A 20,143-nucleotide genomic window follows, 5' to 3' on the forward strand; every position below is an offset into this window, starting at 1 on the left:
ACATAGATCAGGCTATTGACATGATCAAAATCGCAGGTTGGGGCGCTTGGCTTGCCAAAATTGACATTACATCTGCTTTCAAAGTAATGCCTATCCATCCAGATTCATGGCACCTATTCGGAGTTCACTGGCTCGGGAAATATTATTTCGCAGTGCGTTTAACTTTCGGATGCAAAAGCAGCCCTAAAATATTCGACATGCTATCAGAAGCCGTTTGCTGGATTTTGTCGAACAACTACGCCATTCCCCACCTCATTCACCTGCTAGACGATTTTTTAATAATCTCGCCTCCCAATGCTATCCCAGCTGCGCACATCCTCACAGTCCAAAAAGTTTTTTTCTGAGCTAGGAATTCCCATGGCACAGGAAAAAACAATGGGCCCTGCAACATCCATCGAGTTCCTAGGAATTTATTTGGATTCAGACAAATTCCAAGCATCCCTGCCCAAAGAGAAAATCGACCGAATAATTCTCGTCTCTTCTACTCTATTCGAGCTTTACCCTCTCGTAGTAGCAGCCTTTCTGTGGGGGAAAGAATGGGCTGCTAGTAGCATTTTAGTGCATTGCGACAACGACGCAACAGTGCATTGCATTAACAAAGGCCGTTCCCATTCACCTGCTCTGATGCCACTCTTAAGGCGTCTCACCTGGATTTCAGCTTGCGACCAATTCATCATAATTGCTAAACACATCCCTGGGTCAGAAAACCAAATCGCTGACTCCCTGTCTCGTTTTCTATTTCAGAAATTCAGGATGCTGGCTCCAGAGGCGGATCAATTCCCAACTCCAGTACCTCGCTATTCAGAACTAATATTCCCGTATTAAAACCCCTGCTTGACCTCTCATCGCCAATCCAACCATACCAGTCAATTCTGGCATATCTGCAATGGAGAAACTCTCAGGCTAAATCTCCTCTGGAACCCCTGTTCATAGATGAATCCAAAAAACCTGTGACACGTTTTTGGTTCCAGAAACACCTCAAATCTGTTCTCCAACAGTCAGGCATTCCAGCAAAGAATTTTTCAAGTCACTCATTCCGTATCGGGGCAGCAACTTCAGCTGCCCAAAAAGGCCTCTCCCAACAGCAGATCCAAGCCCTTGGGAGATGGTCCTCAGATGCTTTCCAAAGCTATATCAGGACCAACCGATTCCACAAAGCTCACCAAACCCTCATTGATTAAAACCCCCTGGGTCAAAAAAAGAAAAGAAAAAAAGAACGGCATCTCGGGCCCTCCTGGCCAAGCATCCAGGCCCCTTCTCGAGATGCCAGCCCGCCAAATTCGGCACTCATTTGGGGGGGGGGGGCTTTAGTCCGGCGGCTGTCCTCTGCTCTTTAGCCTTTTGGGGGGAGTACTCTGGGTTCGGGCCCTCCCCCGGACAGCACGCCAAATACGCATTAAACTTTACCCCCTCAAATTGTATGTAAGTGTGAACTCGTGAAATTATGTTTTATTAACAAAGTTCATGAGGAGCATGTTCAGATAATTAACACAAGTGGAGAGCACTCAGCAATCAATGGTAAGAGGTATATATACCCTCAGCAGTCTCACCTCAATCCATTGACAGTTTTGCAGCATCCCCCCACCACCCCTTCTCCACGCTTCTAGTCCTAAACACTTACATACGGGGGGAGTACTCTGGGTTCGGGCCGAACTCCGAGCTCGGAGCCCTCCCCGCGGACAGCACGCCAAATACGCATTAAACCTTACCCTCTCAAATTGTATGTAAGTGTGAACTCGTGAATAACTGATTAAACTAATAATAATAAACTATTAAATAAAGCCTATGCTTATTTGGTGTAATAAATTAACTTCTGATGAGTAAGTTATTTTATTCTTTCTTACGTAAGAAAACAAAATTTACTGAAGACTGACAATTCCTGACAGACTGGAAGCAGAGATGTTTTATTTCTACAGTTTTTTTCCTACACCAAATACCCTGGAAACAGTGGCGGCTCGTCAGGGAAGGCAAGGGAGGCACAGCCTACCCAAAATTGTATGTCTCAGAATGTGTATTTCTTGTTTGTAATTGCACCTCTGTGTAACCACCGCACGCTTTTTCCCAGAATGTGTCGAATCTGCGAAGCGCGAGTCTGAGGGGATAGAAAAAGGGAGGGAGAGGCAAATCATCATCGGAAAAAGGTTCCATCATCATCTCCTGCATCTGTTATGTCATTATCTCTGTGTATTTAGTTCCCTCTGTTTCTGTTTCACGGCCGGTTATTCTTTGTGTCTGAGTGTTTGTACACCAGCACTCTGTTTCGTGTACTCGCCTGTTTAGAATCTAACGTGAGAATTAAACCTTTGTTATTTGTATCTCCGTGTTCTGCCTCCTTCATCTACCTGTGACGTGACAATATTACAGTGCATAAACCTTTAAAGCATAGTTCTGATGGTCCAATCTTCTTGGACATACTACCTGGTTACTATTTTTAAATTTGGATAGTTATTTTAGGCATGCCATCATCACAATGTCATAATGGCTTCATTTTGCTTTTGATACATATATTCATCATGTACAGTTACTGTCCGTTTCAGACTGGATGTAAGAGCTAAAGCCACTGGTAGCTCTGGCAGTGTGTGATCTGGACATACATGGAGGCTTCTTTCATTGAGTGCCAAGGCCCTATTTTAATAATTATCTCAGACACCAGACCTTTACTTAATTCCGCATTGCTTGAGTTGATGAAAAGCATAAAAATAAACAATCCAAATAAAACAAAAAAAGATGATGTTTTATTCATTTGCATGTCATGTCACCATTAACCAACATCAGTGAACTGTGAACATCAAAGTATGTTGTTAAATTTAATGAAATGAAACTTTATTAATCTCAGGAGAACTTCAAGTAAATGTTTTAGGTCAAGTTTGGCTGACAAAAACGTTTGGGAATCCCTGCCCTACAAAGTTGAAGATCAAAAAATGGTATACTTTTGAATAAGATTTTCAAATGTTGAACACGATTTACACAACATTATGGATCATTAAATTTTGGATGATTTCACATGCTATAATAAAACACATGACATGAAAGTAGGTTGTTTTTCAGTGCAATTTTTCATGGTCAAAGAACAGACATGATGCATGCTTTATAACATATATATATATATATATATATATATATATATATTAGGGCTGGGAAAAAATTAATCGCGATTAATCGCATCCAAAATAAAAGTTTGTGTTTGCATATTATATGTGTGTGTACTGTGTATAATTATTTTGTATATATAAATACACACATATGCATGTATATATTAAAGATTTTTATTTATTTATATATAAATTATTTATATTTATATATAATATAAATTATGTATAAATTTATATACAGTATATACATGCAACTATTTCTAAAATAAATACATGTGTATGTGTGTATTTATATATACAAAATAATTATACACAGTACACACACATATAATATGCAAACACAAACTTTTATTTTGGATGCGATTAATCGCGATTAATTTTTTCCCAGCCCTAATATATATATATATATAATGTGTGTGTGTGTGTGTGTGTGAGAGAGAGAGAGAGAGAGAGAGAGAGAGAGAGAGAGAGAAAGAGAGAAATATTTATTAATATAATATTTATTATTAGTAGTAGTTCTTTATCTCAGATTCACTAAACTGCATTTGATTGTTAACTAAATACAATAAAGATAAACGTGATGTACTTGTTGTTTCAAAGTTGTACGACTCATCCTTTCGTGGGACATATTTTGAAAAACGTGTTAGTGGTATTATTATTATTATTACTTTTTTTTTTTTTTTTTTACATATTCAATGGAAGTCAACGAGCACCAATATTGGTTCTACTGGTTCCCAATGTTCTTCAGAATATCTTCTTCTGTGTTCCACAGAAGAAAAGAAGTCAAATTGGTTTTGAATGAGTAAGGATGGCAGAAGTTTTATTTTTGGATGGACTATACCTTGAATCTATTAGATAAATACTGCCTTCGGAGGATGCATTCCAAGGTCAGAAGGCATCAAGGCAAGTCCGAATGCAATGTTAGTTTCACTTCCTGTCTCCTGAGATACCTTCATCTGATCGATTTTTGAAGGCAGCATAGATGTATCCTTTGCTGCCTTTGATATCCCACAATTCTGTGCTTTCCATTCTGAGACAGTTGAGCTAGAAAATTAAAGATGACATCTGAAAGTTGCGGCTGGTCATCAGTTTGTGTATAAATGTACATTTTTGATCAATGTTTTCCACTTATGATGTCATTTCTAGCGAGAAATCACTATTGTAGTCATTAAATATTCACTTAGTTTTCACCGAAGCTCGCTATATTTTGCTGTAGATCCCTTAACCGTTACGCTGCGTCTGTCTGTCCGAAATCAGTTTCTTGAGGAACCTTCGTGCGCAAACGCTGCCTGCAAAGTCATTGCCTGATAGGCAACAAGTCAGCTGCCTTTTCGGATGCAGCCAACACCGGAGACTTTTGCCTCTGTTGGTAAAAATAAAGATTAGCCAATCACCATTGAGTATTTGAGCCATTCCACTGAATGGGTGACATTTCTGTCCCCAGAACATCATGTGTATAAAATTGCATGAAAATGAACTCTAAAATACATTTTATTAATAAGCAAAATGTCCTGCATATTATGCTAACTACAAATTTTAAAATTTATAATTAAAAACATTAATAAAAACTACATAGAACACAAAAAAATAGCATTTTCTGCATGTCCCCACTCTCTGTCTCTAAACTTTGCCATGAAATATAATGATTAAAATCCTTCAGAAATCTTAGGTTTTGGGGATTGTTGTGTGACTTTATATCCAATCTATTTAAAATGTTTGTTTGTTTTTATGAGAAAAAAAAAATGTATCTAATATTTTAGATAAAATACACATTTTAGTCATGTCCCCGGGTTTTCACTCAGTCCTGTTACCCTAACACATTCCCCCTCTGAAAAACTTGGAATATTCCACAAGACACATTCACTCTTGGTGATTAGGAGTGTTGAGAAAAGTAACATGGCAGAGGAGGCTAGTTTCCCTTGGTATATCAACCAATCATCGACAAGATGTAAATTACGTGATATTAGTTTTAACTGCTACCACTGATGTAACTATGGAGAGTAGAAATATTGAATATTTGATCGCAAACAAATTTACTAAACTACCAATCAAACAACAGCTACAAATTTAAAATAAAGGAAGACATGGCTAAGTTGGATATGCTACAGCAATCAGCTTCACTAAATGACCGAACGTGCTCTTTTAACATGGACATTTAAAAGGACAGAAGGATGAATTTTTTGTGATAGTGATAGGCTAGGACTAGATGAATGAACTTATATTTATATTGTCTTGATGTCTGTGTCGTTTTCTATAAATATTCTGGTATATAAGTGACCAAAAAAGGTATGTGATGTTCACTTATATTTTTGGACATGATTCATTTCCAGGTATGACTATCATGAGGCCATTTGACCCTCATTAATATTTGTATTATATAGTTGACTATATTGTAAATAAACTGCAAACAAACAATAAGTATATATAACAAAATTGTATGTATATATATATATATATATATATATATATTTTTTTTTTTTTTTTGTCCTAAAAAAAAACTGAACATACCCTTAAAAAAGTGAACTCGAACATCTAGATGCTAAACTTTTGCTAGAATAAGTTCTTTTCGATTTTGCACAGTCAGGAACTGACTAACAATAGGTGCTGTGTAGTCTTTAGTCTTGGTCTAGTATAAAGGTACGGGTGACAGCAGTCAGTCATCAACCAGAATCAGCTTCAGCTTCTCCTTTGTGGAACTACTGAGGATCAGCCAGCGCAACCATGATGGGCAAGGTAAACTTCATTACAGCTAAGATAAATTCAAATGAAAATGAAAGTAGAATAAAAAAATATAAAAAAAATAAAAAATTACTTAAATTGAATTCATTTTCAGGTCATCTTCTACGAGGACAGGAACTTCCAGGGCCGCTCTTATGAGTGTATGGGTGACTGTGGTGACTTCTCCTCCTACCTGAGCCGCTGTCACTCTTGCAGAGTGGAGAGCGGATGCTGGATGATGTATGATCATCCCAACTACATGGGAAATCAGTATTTCTTTAAAAGGGGCGAGTATGCTGATTACATGTCTATGTTCGGGATGAGCAACTGGATCAGGTCCTGCCGTATGATCCCCATGGTGAGCTCAAAAGTAAAACTTATTTAGATCAATGTTATGTTAAATCCTGTAGCATGAATACCCTTTCAAAATGGCAATACATTACTAACTTGTTCTAAATTTAGTTTGACATTTCCTGTATTGATTTAGCTAAAACTTGCTAAATAGTGCTAAAATTTACAACGGACTTCTCTTTACAGTACAAAGGCTCCTACAGAATGAGGATCTACGAGAGGGAGAACTTCATGGGTCAGATGTACGAGATGATGGATGACTGTGACAACGTCATGGACCGTTACCGCATGTCTCACTGCCAGTCCTGTCATGTGATGGACGGCCACTGGCTCATGTATGAGCAGCCCCACTACAGAGGCAGGATGTCCTACTTCAGGCCTGGAGAGTACAGGAGCTTCAGCAATATGGGTGGCATGAGATTCATGAGCATGAGGCGTATCATGGACTCTTGGTACTAGTGTTTCAATAAAATTATTTTTCTACAACACTAAACATTGTGCCTGCAAAATCCTTACTGCCATGTCTAATCAATCACAAAAAAAAAATCAAAAAAAAAAATCTAGTGAATTAAACAGACTAACAAATAAAACAAAATTGGCTCATATAGACTAGAACAGTGGACTCGTTCTCATTTACTGCCAGGTTTAAATGAGGCAGGCTAAAATGGTTTCAATAAACAGTTTGTTGTTGTTGTTGTTAAAAAAATGCTACTAAACACCTTCCTCATAGAGGAAGTGCAAAGTCTGGAGTGCAGTTCCAACTGTTGGATTTGTAGGGCCCAAGCATTGTTGGGGAGTAACTGTAATTTGATTATAAAATAAATGTAACTGTAATCAGTTACAGTTACTGAGAAAAAAAGTTATTAAATTAAATGTAATTAAATTTAAGTTACTTATGAAAATGTTAACAATTACAAATGGTGTTACATCTGAATATTTTCTCTAAAAAGCTAGGAAATGTTGAATAATGTTAATTTGTTGCCTTGCCTTTTTTTGATTGGCACGATGCCTCCTGCCATTTAAGGGCCATTTAATAAAGCAATGCTGTTTTGTCCATCAAGATAATTATTTAATTCAATTCAATTTACATTTATTTGTTTAGCGCTTTTCACAATACACATCATTTCAAAGCAGCTTTACAGAAAATGCATGAATCAACATTACAATTATCACAGATGAACACAACTTTAATAAATTTTGAAGCCTAAATGCAGTCACTAGAAGTAAAAAGCCAAAGGTAGGCTATAAACGAACTACACCACAGTCCCACAAATTCAACGTCACCATCACTAAGCTACCAACAACTCTTTCAGTTTTTTTCTAAAAAACAAAATACCAGAACGTTTGAGTTAGAATGGTTTGTAAGAGCACAATTATAACCTTAACAATGCTGTAAAAACGGACTGAGCTTACCTTTTCTGCGTGATGACGTTAAATCTCCTCGACAGCCTCTGTAGTCCCATTTAGCCACTTGTTAGCAACCCCTTTTTTCAAGACACGCAACAGCTTCAAAAAATCACGAGTGGGGTAATATTGATTTATTTTATGTCGTAGAATAAAACATGCAAGTATCCTGAGCTTGTGTTTACCACATAGCCTACCTTATTTAAGCCATTTAACCAAAAGCCCATTCAAAAAAAAACATTGACAGTGCTAAAATGCTAACTCGCTTTTGCCTACAAAGTGATGTCATACCTGCACCACTCTATTACATTTCCAAAGTAACCTTCTCGACACTGGGCCCAAGGCATCATGAAAATGGGCTTTAACAGTGTAAAAAAATAATAAAATACAGCACATATAAACAGTGATTCTTTTGGGGTAGAAATGTAGTAATCTATACAAGTTCAGACAGATTTGTTACAAAGAAAACAATGATCTCCTGATTCCCTCTTTGCAGCACATAGGGAAAGTCATTTTCACTGCATACAAGGGTCTATTTCATGCTATTTTAAGAGCCATCCAAAGAAAACATGTACTATAATGCAAATTGACTAATTATATATTGCTGGCAAAAATCTTATTTTGTCAGAATAGAGAGGTGCCTGTACGGAGAGTACACACTCTGCATACCCTGACTTCAATAGCATTTCAATATGTTATTTCTACATCATGTATATCACTAATCATATATGTTAATAAAGAATCCTGTGTTTAAACAGAATGAACTGTGATGAGATGAATAAGCAAAGGGGTCATTTACACAGAACACATTGTTGCTTTTAACCCCTTCCCCATCACCCCCAATTTTGGCAAGTGCTGCATACATGAAATGCCCAAAATAAAAAGGTTACTGCTCATAAGTAATTCTGAATAGAAACATAACACACATACATTTAGAAAGCCAACACTTGAGAGTTTATAGTTCAAGACTCAAAATTAACCAGACTGTTATTAATATTGAGATATATAAGCTCAAACATATTTTGAACTAAAATAATCTGGGATCACCAGTGATCCCTGACAGGTAAGGGGTAAACGTGGCATGCAGTGCAGTGGAATGGGAAAACTCTTGAGGCACAATTTTAAAAGTTGAACTCGCCACTCATGCCCAAGACAATTAATAAGCAGCGTAATGGTCAGACACGTCTGTATAACACATATAAAAACTGTTTAAAAGCAGCAAATGAAAGCCAAAAAACTAAAACAAATGATGTTTTGCTGGCATTAATATAGCCTGCTGTTGAACAGTTACTGCTCTTGCCAGTAGGTAGGAATTTCATTCTACAGGTTCAACAAACCATCATTGATTCAAAGGCCTGATGAGGTAATAAAACTATTCAGTGAAAAATTACGTTTAATCAGGATGACAAGATGTAAATAAATAGCTGCTGTGATGCAGTCACCTATGATTAGGCTACATTTTTTTCTTTTGCGCACCATTCAGGAAAATCCTAAGGGCACCCCTGTACATGACTACTTTTGAATTCTCAACCAAGAAAGATTATTTTTGCAATCCATTCAAGGCTTTGTGTCATTTAAATTCTGTTTGATGATATTGATCTCCAATTGTTTAATAAACTGCGATTTAAATTCAACACTCAAGTGTCTTGAGCATTAATACATTTAAGAAGCTTCATAATGATTAAAAACAATTGGTAGAAAAAACTGATTATGGTAAAAAATCTGCCTTTTAAAACTATTACAACATCATTGGCATCAGAAAGGTCCCTATGGATCTAAGGTTTATTCACTTTAAACTGTTCTTCTATTGCAAATACTGAGAACTTACTATGGCATTTTCACTATGCCAAAGAGCAATGGTGAGGCTTAAGGCAAGAAGTTTGAATCCAAGTGCTAGATATAATGTGCTTTAAAAAAAAAAAAAAAAAAAAAAACATTAGCCGAATGATGCAGGTAGACCGAACAATAATACATAAAGACAAAAGCGACATGAGGATTACACATAACAGCTAATAAAAAAAATAAAATAAAAAAAAGAACATCTAAATCATTAGGTTGTGAACCTAGAACAGACAGAAGAAGAACATAACACAAGAACTTCAAATTGAAACTTCAAATGGAATCCAGAAGGAACATAATAAAATGACACATGTTCTCAAATGAATTTCTCTCAAATTACAGTTGGACTAAAAATGGATCCATCATGGTCCAAGTATAAAAAAAGAAAATAAATTTGAAACAAGAATATAAAACAAGACAAAACAATGGAACCTCCTTGTTTAAATCTTTGCTTAGTGTTCCGCATTTCAATTTTTTTCATTTTAGCAAATTAGAAACTTTTAGAAAAAAATGTATAATTTAGAAACTCAAGAAATGCTAGATTCTTGAAAATGAAAGGACTAAGATCTACATACCAAGCTTTAGCTAGAATGGCCTCTATTCCAACTTGCACAGTCAGGAATTGACTAACAATAGGTGCTGTGTAGTCTTTAGTCTTGGTCTAGTATAAAGGTACGGGTGACAGCAGTCAGTCAACAACCAGAATCAGCTTCAGCTTCTCCTTTGTGGAACTACTGAGGATCAGCGCAACCATGAAGGTAAACTTTATTACAGCTCCTAATCCATACAATTTCACTCAAATTACTTTAATGTGCTATTTTCCTCCCTTAAAACCACTAAGAGATTAACTATATAAAATTTCAGGTCACCTTTTATGAAGAAAGAAATTTCCAGGGTCGCTCTTACGAGTGTACCGGCGACAGCGGTGACTTCTCCTCCTACATGAGCCACTGCCACTCTTGTAGAGTGCACAGCGGATGCTGGATGATGTATGATCATCCCAATTACATGGGAAATCAGTATTTCTTTAGAAGGGGCGAGTACTCTGATTACATGTCCATGTTTGGAATGAGCAACTGCATCAGGTCCTGCCGTATGATCTCTATGGTGAGCTCCATGAACCTCTTGACGTATTTATTAACTGACATTAGACAACAGTCCTACATTTATTTTAACCATTTATTTTGAAATCAGAATGGTAAACTGTGTGAGATAGACCTAGATTTTTGTTGAAGTTAGACTTATGACTACATGTGATAATGGTTGTTCCTAATTAATTGATACATAACTGACTTCTCTTCCACAACAGCACAGAGGATCCTACAGAATGAGGATCTACGAGAGGGAGAACTTCATGGGTCAGATGTACGAGATGATGGATGACTGTGACAACATCATGGACCGTTACCGCATGTCTCACTGCCAGTCCTGTCATGTGATGGACGGCCACTGGCTCATGTATGAGCAGGCCCACTACAGAGGCAAGATGACCTACTTCAGGCCTGGAGAGTACAGGAACTTCAGCAATATGGGTGGCATGAGATTCATGAGCATGAGGCGCATCATGGACTCCTGGTACTAGTGTTCAGATGTTTCAATAAAATGATAACTCTACAACATAAAACTGTCTGAATAATCATTATTGCCAATATTTACATGTGTAATCCACCAAAAAACACCTTTCATGTAGTGTGTAACATAGCTCTAAGTGAATGAAAACATCCTGCAAAGTTTTAAATCTGAAAGTGCACCGTATATAAAGTTATTGTTTTTCAAAAGTAAGAGTCGACTCTGAGTCAATTAAATTAATCATTTTTAAAATGAAACCTAAGCCGTTTCGTTGTGACGTCAAGACGAAACATTAGCATATTGCCCACCCACTTATTGCGCGCGCAGACACCAGAGAAACCTTGAACCCCTCAAACACTGCAGCTGATTCCTGTGGATACTGGATAAGCATCATGTCGAGAAGACGCTGTGCTCTACAATGTGAAGGTAAAGCCAGTATCACTGAGAAACGTCCAGCTTGAGTTGTCCTTTTGAATGCGATGGAGGTTCGGGTTGAATGACTAGGTCTTCCAGTGTTTTATCATCGGACTCACGCTCGGATTGATATGGTAAAATCGACGTAATTGTTTGTTACTATTGTAGCAAATTAGCTCTAAAGAAATATAAAAACTCAAAACTTGTTATAATTGATTATGAATATTTGGATCAGTTTTAATTTTTAATGTAGTAAAATTAATATTACAATCAATCCCCCTGTTCGTCCCGTGAACACTGTGTTAATTGTTTATTAATTCTAAGAAATGTTCATTTCCAGGGGAGGGAAATGTCTTTCTTACTGTACAGTACTAATAAGAGCCTGTAGTCAAAATCTAAATCGCAAAATAAACTTTGTTGCAAGCAGAGAATCAGAAACAAATACGTATTGTGCACAAGTTTTATTAACTAAATCACAAACATAAACTAAACACACATACATACATGCATAGGTAAAATGGTGAGTGACAGAATGAAACCGGAAGCAGGAAATGGAACTATGGAAAAGATCCATTTAACTATGAAAAGAAGCATCAGCTTTTCATTTTCAGAGCACCACTGCCTTTGCAGTGAAACATTTCGTGAAGTTCCTGAAGAAGGATTTTGATAGTCCCATGAGTCTCAATCGATTTATTTGGCGTTGACTGAAGAATTGGTGATGAACTTGCGTGATTGGTTTGACTCTGTTCCCATGGCTGGAATGCAGATTGTGGCCTGCCAGCCCTGGGCCGGAGAGGACACGCAGAGCAAACAGGAGAAGGGAGGAAGTCGGAAGTTGCAAAGGACTTCTTCTGCATTGAATGAAGACATTGTGCCACACTCCTGATGTTGTCCTTTGATTCTGTTCTGGTGGAGAGAGTCCTCTCTCTCTCCTGAATGAGCACATGGCTGGCTGTGGGCCAAGGCCTGCTGCCCTGGGGCCTAGTGTGGCCACGCAGGACAGCTATGCGAACACACCTAGAAGGCCAAGAGAGGGACAGGCTTGTGTAGAGCCCATTTAAAGTCTGAGAAAGGTCCCACCTCTCAGGGTTGGCTCGACCAATAAGAAAGGGGGAATTTCCAAGGGGGATTTATGGCTCTGTCTCAAGTGTGGTTAGACATAGGCCTTGCTGTTTGTGTCCATTTATACTCAATTAGATATAACAAACACACACTGCATTCTATGAGAAGGTGATGTACACTAAAGTGTGAGTCATTAAATGAAGATTAATTAGATAGGAGATACGATACAGGTGGGGTTACATTGACCATTGGTTCTCTCATAAAATACATAGTATCAAAGACATAATAGTATCAAAAGACACTACGCAAGACAATAAATCATTCACACAGTGTCCTGGGGTGCATGTTTATTTACAGATCAGTTCGTCCATAAATTAATGCAGGAAAGTCTGTTTTAGGGGCTGTGGGTCTTTCCTATGGCCTCTGCTTTTTCCACGTGACCACATCTATGGGACCATAGATCCCAAAGTGAGTTTTAAAGATTATTTGTTAAATATAACAAATAATTGTGTCTGATTTGTCTCAGTCGTTACACTGTCTTTAGTTTACGGTGTACAATCGCTGAGCTGTAGGAAGCTTCCTGATGTACATAGCTGAAGTTCAGTTATGGTAATGGGCGGTTTTGTTTTCAACACGCGCGCTGTACGTGGTAGACCAATCACAACAGACTGAGCTGTCTGGCCAATCAGAGCAGAGTAGCTCACGGAAAGGAGGGATTTAGAGAGACTGATTCATGTGGTGAGTCGTTTGAGAATCATTGAAAAATGTGGTGATGTGCAAATGTATATTTTGAGAAAATGAAAGTTTTTTTACCTTTGATGCATGTAAACCTGTTGTAGAAGACTCCAAAACAACATTAGAAAACTTTAAAATAGTATAATAGGGGCACTTTAAGGTGTCCGTGTTGCAGAGTAAATATGCATTTAAGTACTGAGTAATATTAATTAACTACATATACTTACATTAGGGTTAGGTTTAGGATTAACCCTATAATTGATAGATAAACAATATGGTCCCATGGTGGAAACTAGGTTCTGCACACAAAGAAGCTCTGCACGTGCAGTGGTTAAACAACACTATTCATTCGGTACACATACGTACCGAACTGAAAGACCAGTTCCCGAAAATCTTCCATATGACTATGTAAAACTAAGTTCTGCACACAGAGACACTGCACGTGCAGTGATTAAATAACACTGTATTCATTCAGTACACTCGCGTACCAAACTGAAAGACGTGCCGAAAATCTTCCATATGACTATTGTGGTAGATTTCCCCCTTATGGCACCTGACTTAAGTTGAACCAAGTGTCCATGACACCTGCAAAATTATACTCAGGTGACTTCCCCTCTGAGCGTGTTGGTTGATGCCAAAGTGTAGCTACTCTGACCGCATAAAATCCCAAAGAATTATAGTTACCCGACCGCATCTAACGTCTCACCTAAGAGTCTCACGAGTCGAACGACAACTCGTTCCTTTTTGAACACTATCACTTGGGAATACGGTTTCTAGTGTTCCACTAAACTGCTGCGCAGCATTAACAGACCCCAGACAATGCCTTAGAATATGCTTTAATCACGGCCGGAGGACCTCAGACAAGTTTCAGAGAGAATCCCACCGGCAAAAAGAATACAACAGGTTTTTATAGAATAGGAGCATGGCAATAATGACATGATTCATTACATCATTTTTATACAATATGATTGGTTCTTCATATGTATAATCTAGAAAACCCTTCAGTTACTAGGTTAAAGCAAATCCTGATTTTTTTATTACTTCACTTTGTTACTGAAAGTCGTGAGTTTATATGTATAAAAATGTCTAGTTTCATTTCCCCTTTTGTTTTATTCGGACATGATTCAGAAACACACACAATGACTTTGGCCAAAGTGTTTGGGAATATTTCTGTTTTGAAAAGCATCAAAATATTTTTCCTAGAAAAAATATTTTTGCAAGAAAAACAATGTTAGTTTCCTATCAGTCGGTCACTCTCGGTGTACGTCGTGACCGACGAATAGGAATCTCGCTAGAGAGGCCAATCTACTTCGAGTGAAACTAAACAAGCCAATGCACACTGGTGTGCAATCATTTGCATCAGCTGTTCAGCCACGCAGCACGGGTATATAATGAGCAGAAGGTGCGATTGCACTTCAGCTTTTTGCTTCTGAGCTGAGCGTTTCAATACTGTTCTCTTCAGTGAGTGTTTATATTAAACAAGTGAGCTCTCCAGGAGGATCTCTCACGTCTGGTGCGGGCGATACAGCGCGGCAGCAAGGTCGACTTTTCTCTCTCTCTCTCTCTCTCTCTCTCTCTCTCTCTCTCTCTCTCTCTCTCTCTTTCTGTCTTTTGTGTTTGTGTTGTTTGTCACAGAGCAAAACAAAAAGGCTGTTCTTACAGCTGGTACGGTGCGCCAAGAGCGCTGAAAAGCCGTTCTTACGGCTGGTAAGATCGCCATGAAAGAGAGACAGTGCACGACAGGCTTCCCTGTCTGTGTCCGCTGCGACCGTTCCCATGCGTGCTTCAGCACCAAGGAGAGCAGTCCCCTGAAAGAGCTTACATGGGTGGAGTGCGTCTTTTTTAAGATGCCTGTGTGTTTCGGCACAAAAAAGTGTTGTTTTGTGTGTGTCCCTTTAAATGCAAATGAGCTGCTGCTTCCGGCACAAAGGGCGAAGCTTCAAGAGCTTGTGTGTGTGTGTGTGTGTGTGTGTGTGTGTGTGTGTGTGTGTGTGTGGTTGTGTGTGTGTCTGTGTTTTAGCAGCTCCGATTACCTCACGCAGACAAGCACTAGTGATGTCACTAACCCGGGAGGAATGTCGTGTAGTCCCTACCAGCCATTTGTTGTAGTCCTTAAAAAACGATTTCTTTAAAAGGAAATATCTTCCTTTGCTTTGAACTTCGAGCATTGTAACTTTGCAGATGTTGTTTATGCTCAAACAGCAACATTACACACTAACTAAAGTTAGAAAAGTGAAATAATAATCAACCACCCCTTTAATTCATTTGGCTTGTACTTAAGTTGCTGTCTGTTCACTTCTCAGTTGTCCAGTCTTGTTAATGTTATGTTGATGTTTGCTGCCTGTTGTTATTATTTGAGTTTTTTAAGTGTGGATTATTAAAGCCATTTTACCTGATCATCATCATCTTGTTTGTGAGAGAAGACTGGGCCATCAAAATGATATATCAAAAAAATATACTGGAAATTTCTTCCATCAACCAATTAGAGGAACCAAATTGATGAGAGGAGTGACAGTGTTTGTGTTTCAGCATGGCAGAGACCTGGGAGCGTTTCGTAGAGGAGTTCCTTGACATCTGCCACCTTCAATGATGTTGGTTTAATTGAGGGATTTTGGTAGCCTGGAAATCCAGACCTAAATCTGAAAGATTAATGGTCTGGCGTCGACTAATGAAAATCACCCAGCTTGAGGGGCGGCACCAAGCATGCATTTGGAAATCTCACTGCACGCAATTGGATAACACTACGACCAATCACAACAATAAACCCCATACGCTACCAGCGGAGCTAACTGGTAGATTATTCTCTTACCGTATCCAGTCGGCAAAACAGGAAAAACGTCCTTCTTGCAAAGGAACGATTCGAGCAGCGTCTTCTGTTCCTGTTTTAGATAAAAGCCAAGTCTAAAGGCCATTGCACACTGAGTCCGAAATTTTCGTATGCGTTTTTTCGTATTCGTCAGCAGTAAAATTCGTCACGCACAGAAACCTTGCACACTGAGTCCGATGCGTATTTATTAAACCTTTGCGGAAAAAAACGCAAAAAATACTAAATGGATTCGTCAAGCAGTGAGGATGAATTTGTTGCCCTCTTTCTTCTTAAAAAGAGAAAAAGAAAGAGGAAATATTGGGTCCATCCAATCCTGAGATTGCGCCGAGAGGAAGGAGAGTTTCACCTCCTTATCAAGGAGTTGCGAAATTATCCCAAACGATTCAAAATTTACCTCAGAATGTCAGTGGAACAGTTTGATGCTTTGCTAGCGATACTGGAGCCACATATTAAAAAGAACCAATCGATCCTGAACAGAAACTGGCAGTATGTCTATACGGACACACACACACACACACGCGGCCGGCAGAAGCGCTGGGCAGACAGAACAGCTGTATACAGGTTATATTTTATTCAGTGTCTTTGTAATCCGCATTTTGTTTTTCATACAGTACTTGTGCTGCGAGACGAAGTGTATCAACTTGTCAGACGTCATTCTGGATTTTGTCGTTCGGTGTACGGTCGTACGGTGGCTCTGAATTTTCAAAAAACCTCACAAAACACTGGCTGTGGATGCGAAAAACGCAGAAAATCGAACCCAATCCGGATTTTTTTTTTACGGACGAAAGTTTCGTAGACAGTGTGCAAGCATGATTGACATAACGTGAGGTCGAATTTTTTTTTTTACGTGCGAAAATTTCGGATGCGAATTTCGGACTCAGTGTGCAATGGCCTTAACTTATTCATTATAGCAGCCAAAGCCGTTTCAAACAACTGGTATTCATCCATAGCCATCTTGCAATATTTACTAATGACTTCGACGACACAGCTCTGTCGTCATCTGTTTAGCTCGCCTCTGGCCTGCCTATATCAGATAACCCGATGTGATTGGTGCAGCTCAGATCGAGGGGCATATTTAATGAGCATCATTACTCGACACCAGAGTAACTCGCTGAGCAAATTCAACTTGTGCTCTCGCGAGAACTCTGGATTACCAGGGTAGGATTTTGGTGTGGTCTGACACCCAAAGGGTTACACCAATCTTTGCACTGTGGACAAATGGATCCGCATTCACAGTGGGCAAAGTGGAGGATAACAGCAGCCTCGTCCAGCCACGCCGAACAGATGTTGTGCAACACCGCTCACCACGGAGACGACAAGGCCAGAGCCCCCCGCAGACGGAGAGCTTCCGCCCTGCACGAGCACGGAGCTGAAGACCCAACGTGAATCAACAGCTGTACCTGAGGGAATCTTGGTGGAGATTGATTCTGGTGAGGACTGGCTTATTGACTGGGACACTGAAATACTGCCTCACACCCTGCCCCACCCTGAACCATGCGCCCTTTCTTCATAATCGTTGGTTTTAGCCAGCACAGAGACTTAATTATTGCCCTATATGAACTGTTATCAGTGGTCCCCCCAACCTCCCTCTCCCACCTCGACTGTTTAACACTGCCAGTCCTCCAGCCCTATCTAAGCTGATTTCATGCAGCCCCTCATCTTCCCCTGTGATGCCTTGCAGTATGGATAAGCCTCAGGTCATGCACTCACCAGCCTCGCAACCTGTCGGTTCCGCCTTGGCTACTCCCACCCTGGCTTCACCAGAGACCCTTGTGTGGATTATAAAGCCGTTTTACCTGATCATCATCATCATCTTGTTCCTTCCTGCAAATGAGCGTGACACTGATATGGTAGGGTAAAAAATTGCGTTAAAACACAATTAGGACTTGGGAGCTCTATAACAACAATGATTTGAGTGTATGATGTGTTTGTTTAGATTAGTTATGTTTGTGATTTAGTTCAATAAAACTTTTGTGTACATCCATGGAAGTTGATTCTGGTCCCTGCTTGTAAATCAACGTCACCTTAACGATGCGATCACAGCTACATGCTAAGAAAGAGTTATTTTTCTGTGGCCACGAAAAATATCCTTTCTGAGTTGATAGACGATCAATACTGAGTGTTTGCTGAGTGTTCAGCTAAATCAAGTTAATTATATTAACTGATCCAAATATTTAATTATAACAAGTTATAATTGATTATTCATATTTCCCTTTTGAGCTAATTTACTAAATATGGCTACAAGAACATGTCCAAGACACTCAAAATTTCTAGAGACACAGTTGGCAGCATTATTTGTAAGGGTAAAATGTATAGTTCCATAGAAAACCTTCCAGAGCCTGGAATAAAAAGCTAAATTCCACCAAGGGAAATAAGATATTTGATCAGAGCAGCTAAGAAAAACACTTGCGACAGCCTATGACGTCACTACTAGTGCGACCCGGAAGTATAGAAGGGGCGCCAAGAGAACATGTCATCCACTTATCGTCTGAAGGGACTGTTCAGCAGGCATCCGCAAGGCATTGCTAACAACGCAGTGTTTTGTTCCCTGTTCTCAGGGAACAGAGGTTACAGTCGTAACCTAGACGTTCCCTTTCGAAAGGGAACTCGCACTGCATTGATGACGCTATGGGGAACGATGTACAATCCCACCATGCTGAGGGAAGTGCATGCCAATTATGGCTTGTGACAGAAACATCAGAACTGGCAGTTCCACCATGAAATGCCAAGAAAACACTTTCCCTTCGGGTCACATACAGGCTGTCAGTGACATTATTCTCTATGGTCACTACCCAAGCTATAAGCCTCAAAGAGGCCTCCTAACAAGGAAAAGCCTACCAAGGCCCCTCAAGGGCTTGAAACCAACAGCTTCCATGGAAGGGGTTTCTTTATGGGAAAATGGCCAGGGTGTCCAAAAGGAGTCCCATCCAGTCACTTTCTAAAGGGGGACATAAGGTCAACCCCACATGCCACAGAAGGTAGACCTAATCAACTCTACCGACCTAGTCTTGCCAACAACCTGTCTGTTTCCTAAACAGTGTCTCTCACAAAAAACAATAGTGAAACCGGATCATAGAGACGGACATCCTGGAGAGTAGAACTCAGCATGCTGCTTGATAGCGAACTTGTTAGCAGAACGAGCCTCAGATATCATAGCTGTTCTGGTTTTCCTGCTTTTACATTGCCAATGGACAGTGTACTCAGCCAGAGCGCTATCGACCCTTTAAACAAGGGGAGTACAATCTTACGTTACCTGACTATTGAGGAGGCCTATAAAAAGGCCTACAACTTCAATTATCAAAAGCATCAGCCCATGGCATGCTTAGGCTCTAAGGGAGTGTAGTGCAGGGCGAATAAACTAAAGCTGTGGGTAGCAAAAGAACCACTAAGCCCAAGGGAAATGGAGGCCTCAGCTATGAGGCCAACAAAAAAAAAAAATTCTTATGACTTTTAATTTATATAAGGGGCCTAGATAACCAACCTAAAGACTTTTTGAGCCTCAACGGAGGTGCCGGAAAGTTCAGATGGCGAAAGCGGGGCATCGATGAGAAAACACTTTTCTTTCTCCCGATGTCAGCCAGGTTCAGCCACAGATGTCTCTCCATGGCCACCATCGACCTTCCAATCGAGGCAGCGGTTTGTCTGGTGGCCCGAAGAGCCAGATCTGTGGAGCGCCGTAGTTCATCCACTGCGTCAGGGGAGAGACCCTGCCCCTGATCCAAATCCTTCAGCAGATCGGCTTGGTATGCCTGCAACACAGATATTGTGTGTAAAGCAGCCCCAGCCTGACCTGCTGCCGCGTATGCCCTGCCATTAAAGCGAGATGTCATCTTGAGTGGTTTGAAAGGCAGGGCCGGACCTTTCAGTGCCGATGCTTGTCCAGCGGCGAGATAGTTCGCGAACGTCTTGTCAATTGGGGCATCGACACATATCTGTTCCCTACTCAGTGGTCAGACGTTCCCTTTCGTGGTCACTACGAGTTACGTCGTGACTACGAATGGGGTTCCCAGTCTAATCATGCCACCTCGGCTGTCTTCCAGTGCCCTACGTAAGTCTGAGATCCCTGCCGTGAGACTAGCATGGACGAAGGACTCCTACTTAACACAGGAATACCAAGGTACACTGGGAAGCA

General features: G+C 39.8%; 1 protein-coding gene across 1 annotated transcript; it reads left to right on the forward strand.

The window, feature by feature from the left end:
- The first annotated feature begins 5,732 nt into the window (after positions 1–5,732).
- LOC311297862 (uncharacterized protein) lies at positions 5,733–11,014 on the forward strand. Its single transcript, XM_084420339.1, has 7 exons — positions 5,733–5,825; positions 5,926–6,168; positions 6,348–6,619; positions 9,747–9,777; positions 10,070–10,162; positions 10,269–10,511; positions 10,714–11,014. The coding sequence occupies exons 1-7, from the start codon at positions 5,814–5,816 to the stop codon at positions 10,984–10,986; spliced, it is 1,167 nt and encodes a 388-aa protein (XP_084276465.1). The 5' UTR covers positions 5,733–5,813; the 3' UTR covers positions 10,987–11,014.
- The last annotated feature ends 9,129 nt before the right edge of the window (positions 11,015–20,143 follow it).

The sequence above is a fragment of the Rutilus rutilus genome (genome assembly GCF_951802725.1).
Source record: "Rutilus rutilus genome assembly, chromosome: 10".
NCBI lineage: Eukaryota > Metazoa > Chordata > Actinopteri > Cypriniformes > Leuciscidae > Rutilus > Rutilus rutilus.